A 23,501-nucleotide genomic window follows, 5' to 3' on the forward strand; every position below is an offset into this window, starting at 1 on the left:
AATCAGGGCTGCTTAAACTACAGTTCCCAGAGGGCTCCGCGGTCGGGAGCCGAGCCTTTTCTTTCCAACACCACTCGCCTTTTCCGAGTTGGTTCTGCGATAGAGGTGACCCGACTCCCTGAAGCTCATTTTGCAGGTGCAGAGAAGTGTCCGTGCAGTTCCCAGTCATGGTGAGTGTGGGCCCCTGCATGCTGCCCACCTCCGGCCTTCGCGCCCGTGTGTGGATTTTCTTGGGTTTGAAGGACTATTGGGGGAAGGCGGTGCAAGGGATTGTCCTTCGCGCCCTTTGGAAAGCCCCGACTCATCTTCTGGGGACTGTCGCAGGGACCTGGTAATTGGGAAGGGGTTGATTTACAGCTGGGGGTTCTTAGAAGGACTTTAGAGACATCGCTGTCCTTGGAGAGGCGCGATCTCAGTCCTTCTGCATGTTGGGGGTACAAAATACGAAGCTGCGGATTTTCTCCAAAGCACGGTATAGGGGTTTGATAAGGACGATAAGGTTTGAAATGGGAGGGGGTGTTGGACCCTAACCTCTTTTTCTCCTCTTAAGCCCACAGTGTTTTTAAGGGCTTTTGTCAAAGCCCTTGAAAGCAGAAGGCCTTCACTGCAAAGGTAGTGCTTACCAGATGCTCGGGATTGCGATCTACGTTTTCGGGAGAAGTGTTTCCGCCATATCTAATTTCACGAAATGTTATTTAAAACCTGTTCATTGATCTCCTTTTGTCGTACCTGGACATGTTGCAGTGACGGCGCCCCTAGCCAAATAATTAGTGCATTTTTTTTTTACTGATCTGTGTGTTAGGAATTCTAGAACCACTACTTTTAAATGTTACACAATAAAACCATCGTGTCACGAAGCTTTGGATACCAAGATATGGATATCTTGTCTCTGCTGAAAGGGAGAAGGGAGGTTGGTGAGGGTACTGACGTAGGAATAATCAGCATGCTGTTTGAAGGTGACATTTGACATCAAACTGAGAGAAATTGCTTCAGTACTTGTATTTGTAGTTGAAACTGTTTTTCCTCTGTTATTTCAAAATACTAAAATGAGTGGGGAATGTGGGGAAATATTTGAAGGAATTGGAACATTTCCAGAACCTGAAAAGACGTGTTTTCAGGGCAAGGGGATTACTTCTTCCACCTTCATAAGGGAGCCAGTGGGGACAGCTTCTAATTCTCAGTAAGTGTTAAACCTAGGTTTCCTACTTATTTTGTCAGATAACATAATTAGTCATTTAAATGATGGTTTCAGTGGTTTCTGAGCTAGTAATCTTAGAAAGAAAGCAGAGGTACTTATTATCAGAGAACCTCAGACTTAATAATTTTAAAACTGGATGGAACCTTTTAAAACAAACATCTTGGCCATCTTAAAATTGAGTTTATTGAAACCCAAAAAGAATGTGATTTGCTCAAGGTCATACAACAGTTTGCCCCCAAGGATCTCACATACTTTCCATCTCACCATATTGTATCATTCAGACACATATCAAGTCATTCTGAAAATTTATTTTTAGTTGCTGAGGTTCTGGATGAAGATACAAGCTCATACTGCAAATACAAACTAAACTATGTATCAGCATTTATATTACTTGATGGTTTTACAATGAGAATATTGTAATTCTAGAATTGGAAGGGAATTTGGAAATTATTTCCTCTAATCTTAAAACATAACCTGGTGAGGTCAAATTATTTTCCCAAGGTCACAGAAAGCTCCTGGGCCCCCATTCTTGCTTTGTTTTTCTACACAGTATATCAAGCCAGGCCTCACCCCAGGAAGGTCACTCCAGCACCAAATAATGTCCATAAGGAAGAACCCTCCTGCCAGTTTGCTGAAACTGATGGCAAATTCTCACATGACTCAATCTCCTTGCCTCCTCAGGAGAGTGTGTGAACAATCACTGAGTTAGAAAAGAGCCATCTTTTGTAAGCTATTAAAATCAGGTTTTTTTCAAGTAGTCAATTCTTGTGTCCATAGGGAATGACAAGCAAGAATAAACTGTATGAAGGAATCTGAATACTGTTTGTCTTTTATATTACAGAAATATATATAAATGAGAAAGTAAAAAAGGAACACATGGGTCTTTCTGTAGAATAACAGAAGGAACACTTAAATTCAAGCTTTACAACTGAGACTTGAACACATGCCCAAGACAGAGCCTGCATCTGCACGAAGGTCATTAGTGCCCTGCCAAGAGCAAAGACATTCTTTCCTTGGATCTTGGCAAACTGCCCAGATATCTAAACAAAGAATAGTAACCTATCTTCACACTGTAACGTTGTAAAAATGTCAGTGGGAATCTCTCACCCTCCTGCTTTTCAACTGTAACGTTGCAAAGAGCAGACAGAACCAAATAGGCACTTCTTTCCTGTTTCATCACCAGACATTCAGACACTAGGCTTCATACTACTCTTAACAAGATGGAATCACCTACCTGTGAAAATAATTTGCTCAGTGATAGAGAAGAAGGAAACTGCTCAGGTGTAATTCGTGCCTGTTCATTAGTTGCCCACAACCCCTTCACTAGGGACTGTGGTACTTTGAACCCATTTTTTTAGTAGCTAAAATAAATGCCTAAAATTGACTGTTCTTTTCTAACCATCTACCTGACTTTCTGGGAGGTTAAGCTTTACAGATAGTAATATTTACTTTTCCCCTCATTGCTTATTGTAGCTTGCTTTCATTGAAGTAGCATGTGTTTATGCTTTTCTTAACTCTTACTTTCCTTCATTCAACAAATCCTTGTTGAATGCTATATGGGAGTGCAAATTTGAGTCAGAGGCAGACTGTTCTCCCGGAAGTTTCACAGTCTAGTGGAGAGTAACAGCCACAGGCTACAAGAGTCCTTAGAGGAAAAACCTGAGACCTATAATTATAGTGCTTGCTACATTACTGTTCTTACTGCTTTGTATGTTAACTCTCTCAATCCTTATGACTACCTTATTTGTTAGGTAGCTGCTATTATTATCTCCACTTTACTATGGAGAAACAATACAGTAACTTGCCCAAGAACATACAGCTGAGTTGAGGAATCAGGATTTGAACCACAAAGTCTGGCTCTAGAGGCCATCTCTTTAACTGTCACACTCTACTGCCTCTCTAGCCCCCTGTTTTAAAAAATTGGCTTATCCTCTTGTTTCTTGCATATGGTTCACTAATGGAGTCTCTGGCCTAAAATAGTACAAGTTATGTAATAAAAGAAGACTTTCATTAGAACTACTGACATAAATAATTTTGCTAACCATAGCTGGAACTATTGTCATTATTTCCAGCCTTCTCAATGCAAGTATATATGAATAAAACAATTTTTTAAAGCATGTTGGGTTTGCTTCCAAACAATTCTTTTACGTTTCCAAGGTTTTGATAGTAATTTTACAAGATCCAGCAAATATTTGAGCTTTAGCAAATGTTTGAGCTCTAACTACATGCCAGGCATTGTTCTAGGCAGCTGGGATACAACAGTAAATAAAGTAAACAAAGCCCCTGTCCTTAAAGAGTTTGCATTCTAAAGAGGGAGGGGGAATCATTTCTTCCTCTGTTTCTTTTTCCTCACCTGCTATACTTCAAGGAAAGAGGGGAAAATGACAGAATTTAAAACATGTAAAGACCATGTGATAGAAAATAAATATATACAATAACAGTGCTCTTTATAAACCTAAAGTCTATTTGGAAACATAAATAAATATGTATTGTATTAAAATTGGATTATTGGGGGAATTATCGTATTTTGTATATTTAGAGATATTAAAGCATAGGGGGAAGTTGGTGAAGGGTATGGGCAAGAAACCCAGAAGGTCAGGAAGAAACTCTCCATAGTTTTTTCCCTTTTTCTCCACTCTCACCCTGGTCACCTCTCTGAAGAAGAAACACATACATAGTCTGCTGTGTTCAGATGCATTTCTCTACAAGAGTTGACACTTTCCTGAGATTTTTCTTCCTCTGAATTCTATGGGTACCAGATTGCTAAGTGCTGCTGACCTCCAGAGGTTAGGGTTTGAAGGTTAGAAGGACCTTTTCAGGTCATAGTCTCCTTCTATCCTAGAAGCATGACCCCTCTCTAAGAGGGAATTCTAAATATAAAGAAATCTAGTCCCCTATCCCCAGTCACTTCAGCCACTTCTCTAGTGTGGGTAACTATAGAGGTGACACAGAGTGGAAGTACATTTACCCATCATTGTCAGAGAAAGGAACAATTCCCTTGATTGAATTTTTCCATCTAATTAAACTTACCCATTAAGTTTCCAGGCATTTTTGTTCAGCTCTATTTAACAGAAATATTTCTATCTTTTTAATTCTCTGAGCTTAATTTAACTTATTTTTAATGACTTAGGGTCGTCACTTTGAATGTTATATACATTTTTTGTCCATATGTTCATATTTTATTCAGGGTCTATAAGATGACTTCCATCTATTATAACTAATATGTTCTTTGTACTTTTTCCCCTTCCTCCCCTTTAATATTAATTTTCCCTTAAAATCAGGTTGTCAACTGTTACCACACGTTGCTACTGTTATTTATTACTTAATGCTAAAATTTTTTACAATCCAGATATTATCATTGTTTCATTTTTATTTCTCCTTAAATAAAAAATATAGGCTTATTTTTCTTCCCCCAAGTAGTTAAGTTGAATCACGATTAATAGTTTTATAAAAACTTTCTGGCTCCTTCTAAAGGGAAATTTTTAACCGCTATTACTCCTCTTCCTGGTATGAAAGATTCTTTTCAGCAGAAGGGAGTGGGGGATTTGCATAAGAGGATTTGTAAGGTTCTAGTGGCCTCCAGGGTTTGTATCATCACATAATGCACATCAACATCGTTAGGCCTATTTTAGTGGTAAAATATCCTAAAAAAGATGGATAAGATTTTGTAAGTAAATCCAAGATAGCAGGGAGAGTTAAATAACACCACATAAATATGCAGCCAAAGGACACATGTTCCAGAAGTTGCTTAGTTACTTTGTGCATGCTGTGTTTACTGGGACAAGTCTGGGATAAACATCTTCTACTAAGCCAGATGCGAAGAGTCTTTAAAATTTTACATTAGCTTTTAAAGTATGTGGTTGTCTTATTATAGAGAAAATTCTGAATATCTTTAGGGTAAAATAGCATTTTTTAATAAGGTGTTAATGGGTCTCTTTCATTACAGTCCGAACCAATCCGAGTCCTTGTGACTGGAGCAGCTGGTCAAATTGCTTATTCACTGCTATACAGTATTGGAAATGGATCTGTCTTCGGTAAAGACCAGGTAGGGGCAAGTGTCTGTAAATCTTAAGTAAAAGTAAGAACATTTTCAATAAAACCCTGTATTTAGTTGCAAAGAAATGTTTAAATGGTAAAGGAATGGATAATCCCAACGAATGTACTAGGCACACGGCTATAAGTGGAATCTGGTAGCTTATTTATATGCACCCCTCTGGGCATTGAAAATGCTTTGCAAATTAGAACTATTCCACCTACTGTTAAGTTGACTTGGTGCAGCCAGCAGGTATCATAATGACAGTAACTGTTAGGGAGAGTCTCGTGGGAGAGAAAGTTGCTGAATCAGCACTTTCTTGTTCATAAATGGTCGTAAGACCCAAAAGAGTTGGACAGGCAAATAGGCTTCCCAGTTTGAAGCAGGCACCCCCTATTCCAGCAGGTCTGATTAATGTACACTAAAATCCTTTCGTACAGTATTCATTTATCCATTCTCTTCACCCATGGATATCAAGTTCTTCCTTCATGCCAGATACTGTGCTTAGCTTTCTGTGAAATGAAATTAGATATACAGCCATCAACAACAAGAGCAAGGTGTGACATGTCACTTCAACTTGATATTTCTTCCATGTACTCCTTTAAAATTCAGTAATGGTGATTCCTCTTACTGTGTCTGTTAGCAAACCATTGCTGGTTTTATAGCATTCCTTTTTAAAGGACGCCTGATGTTAGACACCTGACTTCTTAAAATAATTATGACTAATTAATGGGAATTATACACATATACACACCAATTAGTAAAAACTCTGTGAAAGGACTTTTTCTGTGACTAAATGACATAACCTACACTGACAGATGCTGTCCTTGCTATTTATTTGGCAGCCTATCATTCTCGTGCTGTTGGATATTACTCCCATGATGGGCGTCCTGGATGGTGTCCTGATGGAGCTGCAAGACTGTGCCCTTCCCCTCCTGAAAGGTGAGTTGGGGAGTGGAGGAGAAAGGGATTTTATAGTATTTTACATCTTTAAAAAGCAGATTTTAGAGTTTTGTTAACTGGCCTCTCAATTAGAAATTATTTCATAAAAAGTTTTTGTTTTTTGAACTACAACTACTTGTTAAGATATATACCAAGAATAAATAAGGGTAAAAGTGTGAAATAACCTGTATAAGATAAAAGATTATACTTTTTTCCCAACATGCCTATATGTAATTTATTTTACCAATTAAGTATAATATTGCACAAGGGTTATCCACCTGAGATTGTCCACACTGTGTTATTATTTAAATTCTATTTAAATAGTAATAGTAGTGTCCTGTAATGGAGAACTTTTTCAACGCTAAATGATGTTTTCCAGAACCATATGCTGCTTGGGGACTAGAAATTGGTTGGTCCCCATATATAGTCCCACCCCATCTGCCAGTTGTCAGGTTAAGATATAATATAAATTGTTCTAATCATATACTACATGGTTTCAGAAAGCCTACAAGAGTTCTGCTAAGACTTAGCCTTTGAGACTCAATGAACAAGTAACAAATGTAAGACAAGTCCTAAATTTGGTTGAAAGGTTCATTAAAATATTAGGTCAGGTTGTAAACTAATTTGAATATTTTTCTTTAGCTATACCTTCATCATCTTTTTTGGGGTGAGGGAGGGTAAGGATTAATTAATAATACTCTCAAAGAGGATTGCACAAATCAAAAATGTAAATATGCCCAAGAGAAACAATGCTCAGAATTCATATATCTGTTCAATAAACATTTAGTAGAAGGAATACTCTGCCATCTCAATCATTTGGTTGCTTAGTTATGTAAGAGAATGCGTTACCCTGTCCAAGCTGTTCTGCTGGCTCCCTTTCCTCACCCACTGTTTCCAAATCAACCCCCTCTGTTGCTTTTTCCATTTTTATTCTGTTCTCTACAGAGTTCTCTCTGCTCGCTCTAGTGGGCCCAGGTTACAGTTGGCTTGTCCTTGGTCAGCTGTGAATATGATCGGAAGGGAAGGTTCAGCAGATAAAGGTGCATGGCTGGGAAGAAAATGGATATTTTTTCTCCAGCTGGTGCTCTTATGTATACTTATCTGGGGACTTACAGAAGCCTGACTGACCCAAGTTCCTGGTCTAAAAATTTTATCAGTGACAACACTGTATCCTGATTGTCTTAGTACCTTTGGGCTGCTATAACAAAAATACCATAGACTGAGTGGTTTATAAACAAAAGAAATTATTTCTTACAGTTCTGGAGGCTGGGAAGTCAGAAATCAAAGAGCCAATAGATTGGGTGTCTGGTGAGAGCCCAATTCCTGGTTCACAGACAGCCATCTTCTCACCGCGTCCTCACATGGCAAAAGGGGTGAGGGAGCTCTCTGAGGCCTCTTCTATAAGGGCACTAATCCCAATTCGTGAGGGCTCCCCCTCATGACCTAATCACTTCCCAAAGGACCTACCTCCTAATACTATCACACTGGGAATTAGATTTCAACATATGAATTTTATGTGGACACAAGCATTCAGTCTATAGCACATGGCCTTTTTAATACAGTCACCAAAAGAAAGCCATGATATATAGCTGACACTTCAACAACTCAGGGCTTAGTGGTGCCAGTCTTCCCTGCAGTGGAAAATCTGAGTACAATTTATAGTTGGCCCTCTGTTCACAGATCCTCTGTATCCACAGGTTCAACCAACCTCAGATTGTACAGTACTGTAATATTTACTGTGGGAAAAAAATCCACATATAACTGGTCCTGCACAGTTCAAACCTGTGTTATTCAAGGGTCAACTATGTTCTTCAATCAAAAAACAGGTGGTGTATTGGACTGACACTGCAGCACAGTGGTTGAAATCTGGACCAATCTTGACTTGAATTATAGCCCCACTCCTTTTTGATAGGCAGCTAATTAATCTCTTTAAGCCTCATTGTCTTCATGTGTAAAATGTTAAAATTAAATTTGACAAAAGAAATCTCCTAGTGTTATTCCTTGCAAAAACTCCTCAATAAGCATTGTTTTAATTTGATTGATATCTTAGAATTAAAGTAATTATAACTTAAAGGTTAGGTGAATTAGTTTCTCTTTTGTGTTATCTGTGGTAATTAATGTGAATAATTAATGTTGCCTTGAAAGTTACCTTGCATCATTATAAAAGATAAAAGCTATAGAGTTTTGGAATTAAGATAATTATTGAAATAGGAAAAGCAAAATAAATGTATTGACATTTCTGCTGATGTTATGGTTGTTGAATTAATATATTGCCTTTCTTTTTTTAGGCCCCTAAAACTTTGATCAATGTGATTTGTAAGAGTAAACATTTGCTACAAAGTGAAAGAGTTACTGGGTAGATTCAGTATGAAAAAGAAAACCTCAGACTTTGGCGTTTAAGTAGCTCTGCATATTTATTGCCATGTTCACAGATGTCATCGCAACAGATAAAGAAGAGATTGCCTTCAAAGACCTGGATGTGGCCATTCTTGTGGGCTCCATGCCAAGAAGGGATGGCATGGAGAGGAAAGATTTACTCAAAGCAAATGTGAAAATCTTCAAATGCCAGGGTGCAGCCTTGGACAAATATGCCAAGAAGTCAGTTAAGGTGACCAATGCAGTATTTTATTGGGTTTTTCATTATCAGCATTTGAAACTTCTGCTTTCAACATTTAAGTGAAAATGAAAGTATTTGCCTTTTTTTTTCCCCAGTTCTGTGCCATGGTCAGTAAATACAGATACAGAGTTTTGCTCAATTAGCCCTCCCTTTCTGGGTTTTGTTCATATAGTGTAGAAATCTGTATTCTGAGGGGCTCAAAGATATTCTGCCTATTACCATGACATGGAGATTTAATATTAGTTTGTAAACCTATAGAGAAGGCACAGAACTTTCTGGTGCCTTTTAGCTGTGTGGGACTATTTGTTCAGACGTTTGGATTTGTGTTTGTGATTATGAAGGGAGATGGCTATAAGCTGTTTGTTCTTAGTCACAGGAGGTAGGGGCTTCTGAATGCTCACTTTTTCTCAGTCCAGAGGAATTTCGATATGTTCGTCTCTTGAGGTGTTGAGTCGGTATGACTTCCTGTTCTGTCTCTTTGTGTTCAACCTATTTATTTTGTTTTCTAAATTTGTGTTATTATTACAGTAAAGCCTCCTTTTACCAATTAAGTATCAGTTACCTAGAACTTAATTGTCATAGCAAAAGGGCTTGCTAGTTAGAGATTTTTCTGATTTTGATACACTTCTTCCACCCAATTCTGAATTCAAAGAAAGGTAAAAGAAAATTTTATAAGGTTTTTTAATGTTGCCATTTATAACGTTCTATCTTCTATAATACTTCATAGACACCTGAATTTTTGCTTTCTGCAGACTTTATTTCAAATAGTTAACTTTTATTTTCTGTAGTCATTAACAGAAAATAATAGAAATGAGTTGGGTAGAAATCCCCAGGTGTCTTAGTAAAAAAATTACAAGGTTGCTTGGAGTTATAGTACTACTTGCATAGTAATTGCCTCTTAGCCAAAAGTGTCTTTCTTGGGGGAAATATACACCGACACTGGAGTAGTTGGGGATAGCAGAGTATCATATCTACAGCTTGCTCTCAAATAGGCCAAAAAAAAGACTAAGGGCAGTGTGTGTGTGTGTGTGTGTGTGTGTGTGCATGCACACGTGCACAGAAAGTGAAAGAGATGGGGCAAATTAGAGAATTGGTACAAGTAACGTGGGAGTTAGTCTTTATAATATGCTTACAGCTTTTCTGTAAGTTTGATATAATTTCACAGTAAGTTTTTTTTATCATTTTATTAAAGATTTTTAAGACTTGTAAAAAATGTTCATGTATACATTTTCCTATGCTGTATTGTAATTCACTGCATCCTATACCTACCCCCTCCAAAAAAAAAAAAAAAGCCTGAAGTGCTTTCTCCTACAGATTGATTCAATGGGTGTGAAATGGTGGGACCTGGTATTTTAGCAACTAACCCAGTTAATTCTTAGGATTAGGCAAGACTGAGAAACACTTTTCATTCATAAGGGCAAATCATTGTCCTAAAGTAAACTTCTCAAGTAGAATTTCTTTCTTGGACTACTTTTATAAGGAGGAAAACTTTTATGATTGAATTGAACTCTGAGATAGAGCCCTAGGTTACTAGTTTTTTCTGGCAACTAGATAAATGCTGTCTCTGTTTTGGCAGAAAACAAAATGACTTGTGTACATAACGGTGGTTTTAGTAAATGTTTTCAGTAGTCGCACCAAATACTATCAAGGGGGAAAAGTTATTAGAACGGAGGATAGAAACCTACTAGAAACTAGAAACTGCAATAATAACTATACGTATTTAGCTCACACAAACTTGATAAGAAGGCTATGTGTTACATGTCAGTCATATTCTAAGTTGGTTTAGTTAATCAGTTATGGTCTGTAGCTCTGCTATGCCTCGCATACATCCTAGGTTATCGTGGTGGGAAACCCGGCCAATACCAACTGCCTGACTGCCTCCAAGTCGGCACCGTCCATCCCCAAGGAGAACTTCAGTTGCTTGACTCGTCTGGATCACAACCGAGCTAAAGCTCAGGTAAGAAAGATGCGTTTTCAAATCTTATGAATGTTCAACTTTAAACCCTTTTTCTCTCACTTTTAAAGTAGCTGAATCATAGTTTGTGCTTTTTTCTTGTTGTTTTGTTTTAGTAGGAAGCTATTCCAATTTGTTAGGACATCTTTAAATCTAATCTCTTAAAGCAGCTGAACTTCGTACTTAATTTTCTCAACTATATTTCATTTCCTAGCTTTAATTACATATCATTGCTAATGTCCTCTTAGTACAGTGGTTAAAAATTAGTCAGTAGTATAGATAATTCACATGACAGCACACAAATTATTTTTGTCAGATATATAGGAGATTATAATAGAAAAACTTGAGCTTTGTGTATTATATGTGGTTCTGCTTTTTTCCCTACTGCTAAGCAATCGAATTTGATTTTAATTTAATTTCATTTTCATTTTTATATCCTCATACTCTACATGTTTCCATAAAATTTCTTAGTTTTCACTACTTAGTAGCTAAATTTTAATTGCTATCCAGTTTCCTTATCCCTTGGAGCCTTAGATAAATATGCTAAGGGGTCAGTGACCAGGGTATTAACAATAGCTTTTTTTAAATTAGAGACCGTGCCACTCATCTGTGCTAGTTTCCTAGGCTTTCTCAGATCTAGACAATCCCAGTGCCCTTAGATGTCATGACAAAGTTCTAGTTCTTGGACATAACCTCTTTCCTTTTCCCTAGCATCTTTCTGGCCATCCTCCTTATCCACAGCTCATCTGCTAGATAGGTCTATGAATTTAGTTCTTTCTTTTCTAGAGAAGACAACATTGTTGAGTGTCAAGAAAACTATTTTTACCAAATGATGGTGTGAGGTCTAAGTTGAAAAACTGTTACCGGATTCAATGGGCCCATCACTTGGGGTGCATCGCCAGTGAACATACCAAGTACTTTCAGTCAAAGCAGAAGTGTTTATTCCTTGTGACAAGTAAGGAAACAGGTAGATAGCTCTCAAAGCACTGTCTCTCCAAATAACCAGATCAGGGACATTTTAAGCTAAGGGTACGTGTATATTCATGAAAGGGCGAGTGTAATCTTCAATGCAAAGGTGGAGTTCTAGATGCACTTGCGCAGTACAACAACATGCTCAAACATACATGCCTTGCATGTTCAAAAATGGCAGAAATTCCAGCCCTTGGGGTGGAGATTTTAGCATTAAAATGAGGCAAAGGTCACCCTAGGTTGACAAAATCCAGGTACCTAGTTGCGTGAAATCACAAGGGTCAGCATAGGCTCATTCCTTAGGCTCCAGTTAATCTGGTGGCTGAGTGCTTGAGGGGTTTTGGACGCTGCAAAAACAGCTCAAGAATGTGTTTCAGGCTGATCTTTACCTTCGAAATAGGACAGAACAGGGAGTCTTTATAACTGATTTGTTATCTTTGCTATGGTTACTTCTCATGCCTAATAACAGTTGTTTGTTCTTGCATTCTTTGTTCTTTCTAAAATCATTAATTACTGAGACCTATTTTTTTGTTTCCACATGAAGACCTAGGAGGTCATATTTCACCTTTCTCCCAATCTCCTTAGAACAGAAGGGTTCTGAAATTCACACTCTAGTTCTTAACCTAAGCTTGTCTAGTGCATGTTGCAGTTTCTCTTATTGCCCAGTATTCTACTCCTGCAAGACATGACATACTCTGGTTTAACCCCATACCTTCCTTATTACTGTCTGGGTAACAAAACTACTGCTATAAACTCAGAGCTTTCAGCTCTGGAGGGCCCAGTGAAGGAGAAAAGTGTTTACATTTAAGTATCTACAGTAAGCTGAATGCTTTACATCTGACTTGTCATTTACTTCTCATAGTAGCCATATGAGATATCTGTTATTACTACTGTTTTACAGATAAGAAATGTGAAGCCCAGAAAGGTCAGGAAACCTGCTCAAAGTCACACAGCTAGTAAATGACGGAGTCAGTAAAAGGGACTGCCTGACTCCAGACCCTCATGTGTGTTCTTACAAAATGGGATCAAGTGACCTAATCCATTCACTAGCTCTGTGACCCTGAGAAAGTATATTCAAGCTATAAAATGGGATAATAATTGAATCTACCTCAGATGGTAGTTATGTGAACTAAATGAGATAAGATCTATGTTAAGACCTCATCCTGGTGCCTGTCACATAGCAAAAGGTTGGCTGCTATAGTTATTATTGATGATGACGATGATGATTAAGAGAGATATAACCAAGGTTTGAGAAGAGTCACACCTCAGAAATCTCTCAGTTAATTTAGAAGGTCTTTTCATAACAAGCTTAAATTGCAAATATTTCCTGAGAGGCTTTGGGCTGTGAGCTGGGTCTTTTTCCTTGTTATTTAGCCAGTGTCCAGGGGCTGGGAAGAAATGGGAGTTTGTTTGAATGCCTGGAGGCTGGAGATTGGGGTACTGTAGAACAGTTACAAAGGAAAAGATGATCATCATAGTTGTTGCATCTGTGGACTCTGGATTACCAGATGGCAATTCACTTAGTTACAACAGGAAGAAAGAGGTAAAATGATGACACCAACAAATTTCCATCTTTGCTGTTTGACCTGAGGCCTTGGTGGAGGCAGGCATTGGAAAATTCTGCTTCCAGAAGTACAGCTAAATAATACTTTGTCCCAGTGCCTGCAACAGTTTTCCTTGCGGGGTGAAAGTCTGAGTGAGGAAAGAAAGAGCCATCTCATCATACTTTGACTTTGGCATGTGTTCCAGCATGCCATTCTGGTACAGTGAATGCTGTTAGAAGTTTCCTCCTCCCGTAGAGGCTATTAATCCAGTGAGAAAAGTAACAAACCCAAAGATTAATTTTTCTTACATGAATGGATACTAGTTTTACATAACTTATTTTGGAAATCAGAGCTCCTAGCTACCTAGTGACTGTTTGTCACCTGCAGAAATCCCCTGTGTATTTGCAGACCAGAGCTACATATATTGTCTGCTGACCAGGTAATTTGGCAATGAAACCAGTTAGGTGGTATCAGAGAGAAGAAAATTACTAGAGCTGGAGAATGAATCAAAAACTGTTTAACAGATCTGTGTCACAGATGTGAAAGTGTCTGAAGGAGTAAGGAACTGCTAGCCTGGGTACATGGTAGTTTAGACTAGCTCTGACACGCATGATATTCTCAGAAACTATATATGCTGGGTGCAAAGTACTGGCCTTTGCTATCCAGACAGAAGTGGATTAGCTCAGGAGATCTAAAGAATAAGAGGAGGTGGCCAATAGGACACAGGAAGTAAGGGGAGCCTCCTGTAGGGAGGATAGGCCTGCGGGCAGTTTGTCCTCACTGTACTTTGGAGCAGCTGAAACTGACATTCAGCAGAGTTACGGTTTCTAAGTTCTTGATAATATACATCTTGGCTCACTTACCCCAGTATAAATATTCCTTTTTCTCAATGATGCCAGCTAAATATAAGTGAGGACAGTTCTTTGCAAGTCCTTTCAGGTCATGGCACACACAGAAAATGGTATTCATTGCACAGCACACCACTCTACCCCAACCACTAAGCAGATCAGTAGCTGGGTACCCCAGAAACCAACCATCCAACTAATTTGTGAAGACTGATATGGTAGTTAATAGTCCTAATACTTGCAGAGCTCTATTAAAATCTATTTGAGGACTTAAGAAGTGAGTCTCAACTTATTTTAAGGGTCAGTGAAAGTAGGCACAACTTGCTTCTTACTTGACTGAATAAATTACCGTGAAGATGAGTCAAGGCATTGCAAACATTTTAGGTAATGGCTTTTTTAATCTTCATTCTTTTTGGTTGGTTGGTTGTCATTTTATTTTTTACTCTTTAATTTGGAATAATTATAGACTTAGAAGAAGTTGCAGAAATAGTACAGAGAATCCCATGTACCCATCACCCACTTCCCCCAGTGGTGACATCTTACATAACTATAGAGAATTATCAAAACTAGGAAATCGACTAAACTACACACAACACTGTTAACTAGCTTTACTCAGATTTCTGCAGTTTTTGTATGTCTTTATGGATGATCCTATGACATTTAATCATATATATAGATTACTATAACCACCATAGTTTCAAGAAACAGAACTGTACCATCGCCCACAAAAGAAGTCCTACTCACGTTGCCTCTCTATAGTTACATGCTCCCTCTCCTTTCCTAAACTCTGACAACCATTTGTCTGTTCTCCAACTCTGTACTTTGGTCATTTCGAGAATGTTTTAAAAATAGAATTGTGCAGTAAGTAACCTTTTGACACTGTTTTTTTTTTTTTTCCACTGAGTTTAATGCCTTTAATATCCATCCAAGTTGTTACATGTATCAGTAGTTCATTCCTTTTTATTGTTATTCCATTTATTTATTTAATTGTATGAATGTACCACAGTTGGTGTTGGAGGACGGAGGGAACAAAAAGTGCCCACCAAACTGAGAAGGTATCTTGAGACCTTAAAATGAGGCAGGCAGCTCCATATAACCAATGGATCAGTTTATTATAGGGTGACTTGCTCACAGGGTGGGATCAGGATCAGGTGGACAGTGACCCAGAAGCATTTGCAGCTGCACTTCCTACCGCAGAGGGACCATGGGGACGATTCTATAGGGTATGGGGGTAGGTGCTTTGAAACAGGACATGCATTTCTAAGTTAAGATTTATGAATGGATAACTAGTCTCGTGGGAGCCAGGAATATGTCAAGGAAGGTTTTCATCATTGTTTGGGGACCAGCAGAGCATAGAGGCTACCTGGTCCTAATGTTTATTGAACAGTATCTATTAACTACAAAGCCCTTGATGTGATTCACTTCACAGGTCAGTTTTAAAGGATAGAAGAAACTGTAAGGGCCCGAGATGGCGTCAGTTATGCTAATAGCCATACTTTATTTAACCATTCTTGAAGGACTTTTGAGCTGTTTCCAGTTTGGGGCTATTGGTATCCTTGTTTTTAAAATTTCGTTAAAATATCCGAGTGTATTCCCTTTGCTATATGGTGAATACACAACCAGAGCTTTGATGCAGTGCTGCTGTTATTTATGTGTGCAAAAGCTGTGGATTCTGGTACAACTATTTTTTTCTCTCATTCTTATTTTAACATAAAGGAAAGAAAAATCACTCACAATGTCACCCTAATACATCAGCTTTTTAAAACATTTTTCCAAAACCTTCTCTTCTAGATCATTATAAATTCTGCTATCTAATTAGGAACAAATTACAGGCATACTTTAGAGATATTGTGGGCTTGGTTCCAGACTACTGCAATAAAGCAAATATCAGGATAAAGCAAGTCAATGAATTTTTTGGTTTCCCAGTGCATATAAAAGTTGTATTTGAAAAAAAAAAAAAAAAGTTGTATTTGTACTGTAGTCTATTAAGTATGCAATAGCATTATGTCTAAAAAATATATACATACCTTAATTTAAAAAGGCTTTATTGCTAAAAGAAAAACAAATGCTAACCATCATCTGAGCCTTCAGCAAGTCCTAATCTTTTTAATGACTGGGGGGGGTCTTGCCTCCATGGTGATGCTGTTGACTGATCAGGGTGGTGGTTGCTGAAGGCTGGGGTGCCTGTGGCAATTTCTTAAAATAAGACCACAGTGAAGTTCACCATATTGATTGACTCTTCCTTTCACAAATGATTTCTCTGTAGCATACAATGCTGTGTGATAGCATTTTACCCAGAGTAGAACTAATTTCAAAATTGGGAGTTAAACCTCTCAAACCCTGCCACTGCTTTATCAACTAAGTTTATATAATACTCTAAATCCTTTCTTGTCATTTCAACAATCTTCACGGCGTCTTCACTGGGAGTAGATTCCATCTCAAGAAACTACTTTCTTCACTCATCGTAAGAAGCAGCTCCTCATGCATTAAAGTTTTATCATGAGATTGCAGCAATTCAGTCCCATATTCAAGCTCCACTTCTAGTTCTAGTTCTCTTGCTATTTCCACCATATCTGCAGTTACTTCCTCCAATGAATGTTGGCAGTTTGCCCTCTTCCCAGGAATCACAAATGTTCTTAATGGCATCTCAAACGATGAATCCTTTCCAGAAGGTTTTCAATTGACTTTGCCCAGATCCATAAGAGGAATCACTATCTCTGGAAGCTATAGCCTTATGCAATGTATTTCTTAAATCATAAGACCTGAAAGTCAAAATGAGTCCTTGGTCCATGGGCTGAAGAATGGATGTTGTGTTAGCAGGCACATTATCCATCAGAGCTCTTGGTGACCAGGTGCATAGTCAATGAGCAGTAATATTTTGAAGGGAATCTTTGTTTCTGAGCACTGGGTTTCAACAGTGAATATTTCAACAGGTTTAAAATATTCAGCAACCATGTTGTCAACAGATATGGTGTCATCCAGGGTTTGTTGTGCCATTGATGGAACTCAGGCAGAGTAGATTTAGCAGAATTCTTAACGGCCCTAGAATTCTCAGAATGGTAAGTGAGCGTTAGCTTCAGCTGAAAGCACCAGCTGCATTAGCCCCTAACAAGAGAGTCAGCCTGTCCTTTGAAGCTTTAAAGCCTTGAGGCCAGGCATTGACTTCTCCCCCATAGCTTTGAAGATCCTAGATGACATCTTCTTCCAATAGAAGGCTGTTCATCTACATTGAAAATCTGTTACTTAGTGTAGCCACCTTCATTAATTATCTTAGCTAGATCTTCTGCCTAACTTCCTGCAGCCTCTATATCAGCACTTGCTGCTTCACCTTGCACTTTTATGTTGTGAAGACAGTATCTCTCCTTAAACCTCAAGAACCAACCTCTGCTAGCTTCAGACTTTTCTTCTGTAGCTTCCTCACCTTTCTCAACCTTCACAGAATTGAAGAGAGTTAGAGTCTTGCTCTGGATTAGGCTTTGGCTTAAGGGAATGTTGTGGCTGGTTTGATCATTGTGGCTGGTTTGATCGTCTATCCGGACCATTAAAACTTTCTCCATATCAGCAATAAGGTTGTTTCACTTTCTTATCATTAGTGTGTTCACTGGAGTAGCACTTTTAATTTCTATTAAGAACTTTTCCTTCGCTTTCACAACTTGGCTGTTTGGCCTAGCTTTCAGCTTATCTTGCTTTCAGCCTTCCTCACTAAACTTAATTATTTCTAGCTTTTGACTTAAAGTGAGGGATGTGCAACTCTTCCATTCATTTGAAGACTTAGAGGCCACCGTAGGGTTATTAATTGGCCTAAATTCAGTATTGTTTGTGTCTCAGGGAATAGGGCGACCCAAAGGAGAGGGAGAAAGAAAGGGGAACAGCTAGTCGGAGGAGCAGTCAGAACACACGCAACGTTTATTGATAAGTTCACTGTTATATGTGAGCAGGGTTCATGGCACCCCAAAACAATTACAATAGTAACATCAAGGGTCATTGATCACAGATCACCATATTTCAAAAAAGTTTGAAATATTGTGAAAATTACCAAAATGTGACACAGAGACATGAAGTGAGCAAATGCTGTTGGAAAAGTGGTGCTGGTAGACTTGCTCAACACAGGGTTGCCACAAACCTTCAATTTGCAAAAACACAGTATCTGTGAAGTGCAATAAAGTGAAGCACAATAAGAGGAGGTATGCCTGTACACATCCAACTAACCGTAATTTCTTTTCCGCCCATTACCTTATCAAGTGATTAACAAAATAAGCAAGCTGATTTTATTTAGATCTTTCAAAACATAACTTTAATCCTTTCTGGTACCACTGTACTATATAACATAATTGATGTTCATGTGACTACAAGGCATGCAGGATCCTGAAGTGCTTTCTGAACCTACAGCTAGAGATTGTTACTTCTGTTACAATTTTAGTATTATATATATTTTGTATTTAAACTCTTAACTTCAGTTTTCTAATCTATAAAATAAGGACAGCCATACTTTGGTATTTGAGTCCCTTCCAACTCCAAAATTTTATATTTAGGATTATTTGAAAATTACTTAATTTATATAGGTATAGATTAAAAGCTTCACCTAAATATAGAGAAAGTATCTAAATACCTGACTGGTCAGAAATGCTGAGGCGTCATCTCCAAGTATTAACAACAAAGCAAAGGTTACATTTACATATTCAAGCAATATTAACCTCTTGCTTGGTGTTTTATATTTCATAAATCTACAATACAAATAAGTCATTCATAAACTGTAAGATGATCCTTACTCTTAAGCATTTTACTTAAATATTGTACCCTATAATGTTTCAGGCTCAGTGTTTGTTTACACTATTAAACTCTTTTGGGAAACTACCAAGTGATAAAATTTGTGGGTTTTGTTTGTTTGTTTCCAAATCAGAATAACTCTTGTGTTCCCTTGAAGTTTCAGAGGCTTTTTATCTTAAGGACATTTGTCAAACGCGTCACAATTTGAAATTTTAAAAAAAAATTTGTGTAAGTAATATATTTGTTTTCTATTGAACTAGATTGCTATTAAACTTGGTGTGATTTCTGATGATGTAAAGAATGTCATCATCTGGGGAAACCATTCCTCAACTCAGTATCCAGATGTCAACCATGCCAAGGTGAAACTGCAAGGAAAGGAAGTTGGTGTTTATGAAGCTCTGAAAGATGACAGCTGGCTCAAGGGAGAATTCATCACGGTGAGAAAAATCCGGGAGCTCTCTTCACAGCCAACCATCAAGAACTCTTGAGAGACACACCACATTACTGACCTGAGTGTGTCCCCAAGGGGTGGTGGGAGGAAACTCAAGGACAGCAGGCCTTTGATGAGTGCATATTTTCTTTGGGGGTCATACTAAGGCAGTCATAATCCAATCTGATCTATTGTGTAGCAGTCAAGATTGATTGTTAAAGTGGGAAAAACTAGATACCCTCTAGTCATCCAGCTATCTTATAGAGATCTGTTTCTTTGTATGAAGTGTGGTAAAACTTTCTGTGCAGGTTTATCGTTTTCACTTTTCAGGAAGACTGGTGCTTCTAAGTGAAATAGGTTAGTAAGGTCAACATGGGGTAGTTGAGTGATTTTGGAGGGGACACATTAAGCTATGGTTTCAGCCTTTCACCCCAGGAATAACACTGCTGTCTCTGCCTGCCCCACCCAGACTGTGCAGCAGCGCGGTGCTGCTGTCATCAAGGCTCGAAAACTGTCCAGTGCAATGTCTGCTGCGAAAGCCATCTGTGACCACGTCAGAGACATCTGGTTTGGAACCCCAGAGGTGAGAATTCAGTGAATTGCACAGGCCACTCTTTTATTTTTGTCCTTTAATGCTATAATGTAAAAAAAAAAAAAAACATAGCCTTGCAGTCAGGCCAGTTAGGTTCACATTCCACCTCAGCTGCTGACTAGCTGAGCAACCTTGGGAAAGTTGCGTAACCTTTCTGAGCTGTTTTATCATCTTTTACATGGCATCTAACTCACAGGGTTGTGAGGGTAATGAGATGAAATATGGAAAGCACCTAGCACACATGGTAGAGGTGACTTTTTTTTTCTTCTTAAAACCTATATTGGGCCTAAAAATTTTGGGGGAAAACATAGGCAGAACACTCTGTGACATAAATCACAGCAAGATCCTTTTTGACCCACCTCCTAGAGTAATGGAAATAAAAACAAAAATAAACAAATGAGACCTAATGAAAAGCATTTGCACAGCAAAGGAAACCATAAACAAGACGAAAAGACAACCCTCAGAATGGGAGAAAATATTTGCAAACGAAGCAACTAACAAAGGATGAACCTCCAAAATATACAAGCAGCTCATGCAGCTCAATATCAAAAAAAAACAAACCCAATCCAAAAATGGGCAGAAGACCTAACTAGACATTTCTCCAGAGAAGATATACAGATTGCCAACAAACACATGAAAGAATGCTCAACCTCACTAATCATTAGAGAAATGCAAATCAAAACTACAATGAGGTATCACCTCACACCAGTCAGAATGGCCATCATCAAAAAATCTACAAACAATAAATGCTGGAGAGGGTGTGGAGAAAAGGGAACCCTCTTGCACTGTTGGTGGGAAAGTAAATTTATACAGCCACTATGGAGAACAGTATGGAGGTTCCTTAAAAAACTAAAAATAGAACTACCATACGACCCAGCAATCCCACTACTGGGCATACACCCTGAGAAAACCATAATTCAAAAAGAGTCATGTACCACAATGTTCCTTGCAGCTCTATTTACAATAGCCAGGACATGGAAGCAACCTAAGTGTCCATCGACAGATGAATGGATAAAGAAGATGTGGCACATATATACAATGGAATATTACTCAGCCATAAAAAGAAACAAAATTGAGTTATTTGTAGTGAGGTGGATGGACCTAGAGTCTGTCATACAGAGTGAAGTAAGTCAGAAAGAGAAAAACAAATACCATATGCTAACACATATATATGGAATCTAAAAAAAAATGGTTCTGAAGAACCTAGGGGCAGGACAGGAGTAAAGATGTAGATGTAAAGAATGGACTTGAGGACATGGGGAGGGGAAAGCGTAAGTTGGGAGGAACTGAGAGAGTAACATTGACACATATACACTACCAAATGTAAAATAGATAGCTAGTGGGAAGCAGCTGCATAGCACAGGGAGATCAGCTCAGTGCTTTGTGACCACCTAGAGGGGTGGCATAAGGAGGGTGGGAGGGAGATGCAAGAGAGAGAGGATATGGGGATATACGTATGCATATAGCTGATTCACTTTGTTATAAAGCAGAAACTAACACAACATTGTAAAGCTATTATACTCCAATAAAGATGTTAAAAAAATTAAAAACCTATATTGGGCCATAGCTTCCTCATTTATAAAATGAGAGTTATGTTTCTGTAGCCTACTTCACACATAGATTGGAAGAGTGGAACAAGATAATAACCGTGAAAGTTGCCTGATTGTGGAAGTGCCTGATAATGGTTCCTTACACAGTAATGAAGTTATGCACATAGTAAGAACGTGTCACCTGGTTTAATTTTGTTAGTTCATGTGTCAGTTGGTTATGTAAACTAATCCCTTAGCACCATGAGAATGTAAAGCATTGTTATTTGTTATTTTCAGGGAGAGTTTGTTTCCATGGGCATCATCTCTGATGGTAACTCCTACGGTATTCCTGATGATCTGCTTTACTCGTTCCCTGTTACAATCAAGGTAAGGTATTTTGGGTTATTTACCTCTGTCCTCTACTGGGAAAGCAGTTGTGTGTTTTTATTAATAATGGTATAATTTAGTCTAGAAAGTTGTTCCTTTACTAAATTAGACATTTTTCTCAGCTTTAAAATCATGTGAAGCACAACTTCAGGTCACTAAAAGGTTGAAATTAATCTGGAAAGCAAGTTGCAACTCTCCCCACCAGACACATTTTGTTATTATGCTTCTAATATTGGATATCTACAAATATTCCATTACTTCTAAATGAAGCAATGGTTCTAAGTATTGTTGCTTTGTATTATAACTGTACTAAAGTCAGTCGTTTTTTATGTTTGCTGATTAAAGCCTCATTTAAAGGTTTTTTCTAGATTCAATGAGTTTCAGATTCAAGTGTTGAGTTTTCATCAGAATTATCTGTTAAGATCTGGATTTTGATTTGCTTCTTTAGAATCACACTTTAAAACATACTTCTCTAGATTAAGTTCAAACTAAGTTGTTGCTTGCTGGAACATCAATTCTAGTTTAATGATAAATCTCTTGGGACTTCCCTGGTGGTCTAGTGGTTAAGACATCACCTTCCAGTGCAGGGGGTGTGGGTTGGATCCCTGGTCAGGGAGCTAAGATCCCACATGCCTCATGACCAAAAAACCAAAGCATAAAATAGAAGCAATATAGTAACAAATTCGATGAAGACCTTAAAAGTGGTCCACATCAAAAAAATCTTAAAAAAATAAATTATAGATCTCTTATTTGCAATTATTTTCGAACAGGATAAGACCTGGAAGGTTGTTGAAGGTCTCCCTATTAATGATTTCTCACGTGAGAAGATGGATCTTACTGCAAAGGAACTGGCAGAAGAAAAAGAAACTGCGTTTGAATTTCTTGCCTCTGCCTGACTAGACAATCATTTCCGTGTTACTAAATGCCCCAAAGCTGAAGAATCTAAATGTCGTCTTTGACTCTAGCACCAAATAATAATAATGCTATACTTAAATTACTTGTGGAAAAACAACACACTTTAAAGATTGTGTGCTTCTTGGTACAGATTTGTGACAGTTCATCATCATGCTGTTAGTGCCGCATTCTAAAATAAATATATATTCAAATGAAGATGATTCAGACTCTAATTTCTGGATAATATTTTGTTTCTATTCAGAAAACAATCTTGCGTGTTTCCCAGCTTGCCTAAGGGGTTATGATTTTTTTAAAAAAAACAGAGAAAGTAAAGATAGAAAGAAAAGATAGAAAATGTTACAAGGTAAAGCATAATTCTCTCATATTTAAATAGGATAGGAAAATCCACCTCGTGAATCAATCTACTCCAGAATATAATTTTAAACATTACCTACATTAGGCAATTAAACACATCATATACTTTAAATCTTAATTTATGCTTTGTGGATAATTTGCTTTTAACATTAGCTGTTAAATAGGCTGCAGATAATATTCTGTTAACAGTTTAATGCCATTCATGATATTAGAACCATCATTTTCATGACAGAAGAGAGAGGTAGTTAGTCTTCCCTTGAGGTATTCCTCTATAGCAGACAAGGATTCATTTACACTCCATAACTGGTAAATGCCACTGAAATTTATGCTAGTAGGAATATTCTTAATCTAAGTGTATTACTGGAAACATGCTGTTGTTTGAAAAAACTAGCCTTTTTTTTCCAAAATCCATGAGGATAGGAGAC

The 23,501-nt window shown here is 37.9% G+C and overlaps 1 protein-coding gene across 1 annotated transcript; it reads left to right on the forward strand.

Moving 5' to 3' along the window:
* Positions 1-30: 30 nt before the first annotated feature.
* Positions 31-22,917, forward strand: MDH1 (malate dehydrogenase 1). The gene is made up of 9 exons (XM_068564388.1): positions 31-170; positions 5,145-5,243; positions 6,077-6,173; positions 8,606-8,781; positions 10,625-10,747; positions 19,130-19,306; positions 19,769-19,882; positions 21,718-21,807; positions 22,578-22,917. The coding sequence occupies exons 1-9, from the start codon at positions 168-170 to the stop codon at positions 22,701-22,703; spliced, it is 1,005 nt and encodes a 334-aa protein (XP_068420489.1). The 5' UTR covers positions 31-167; the 3' UTR covers positions 22,704-22,917.
* The last annotated feature ends 584 nt before the right edge of the window (positions 22,918-23,501 follow it).

Source organism: Eschrichtius robustus, chromosome 15 (assembly GCF_028021215.1).
Source record: "Eschrichtius robustus isolate mEscRob2 chromosome 15, mEscRob2.pri, whole genome shotgun sequence".
NCBI lineage: Eukaryota > Metazoa > Chordata > Mammalia > Artiodactyla > Eschrichtiidae > Eschrichtius > Eschrichtius robustus.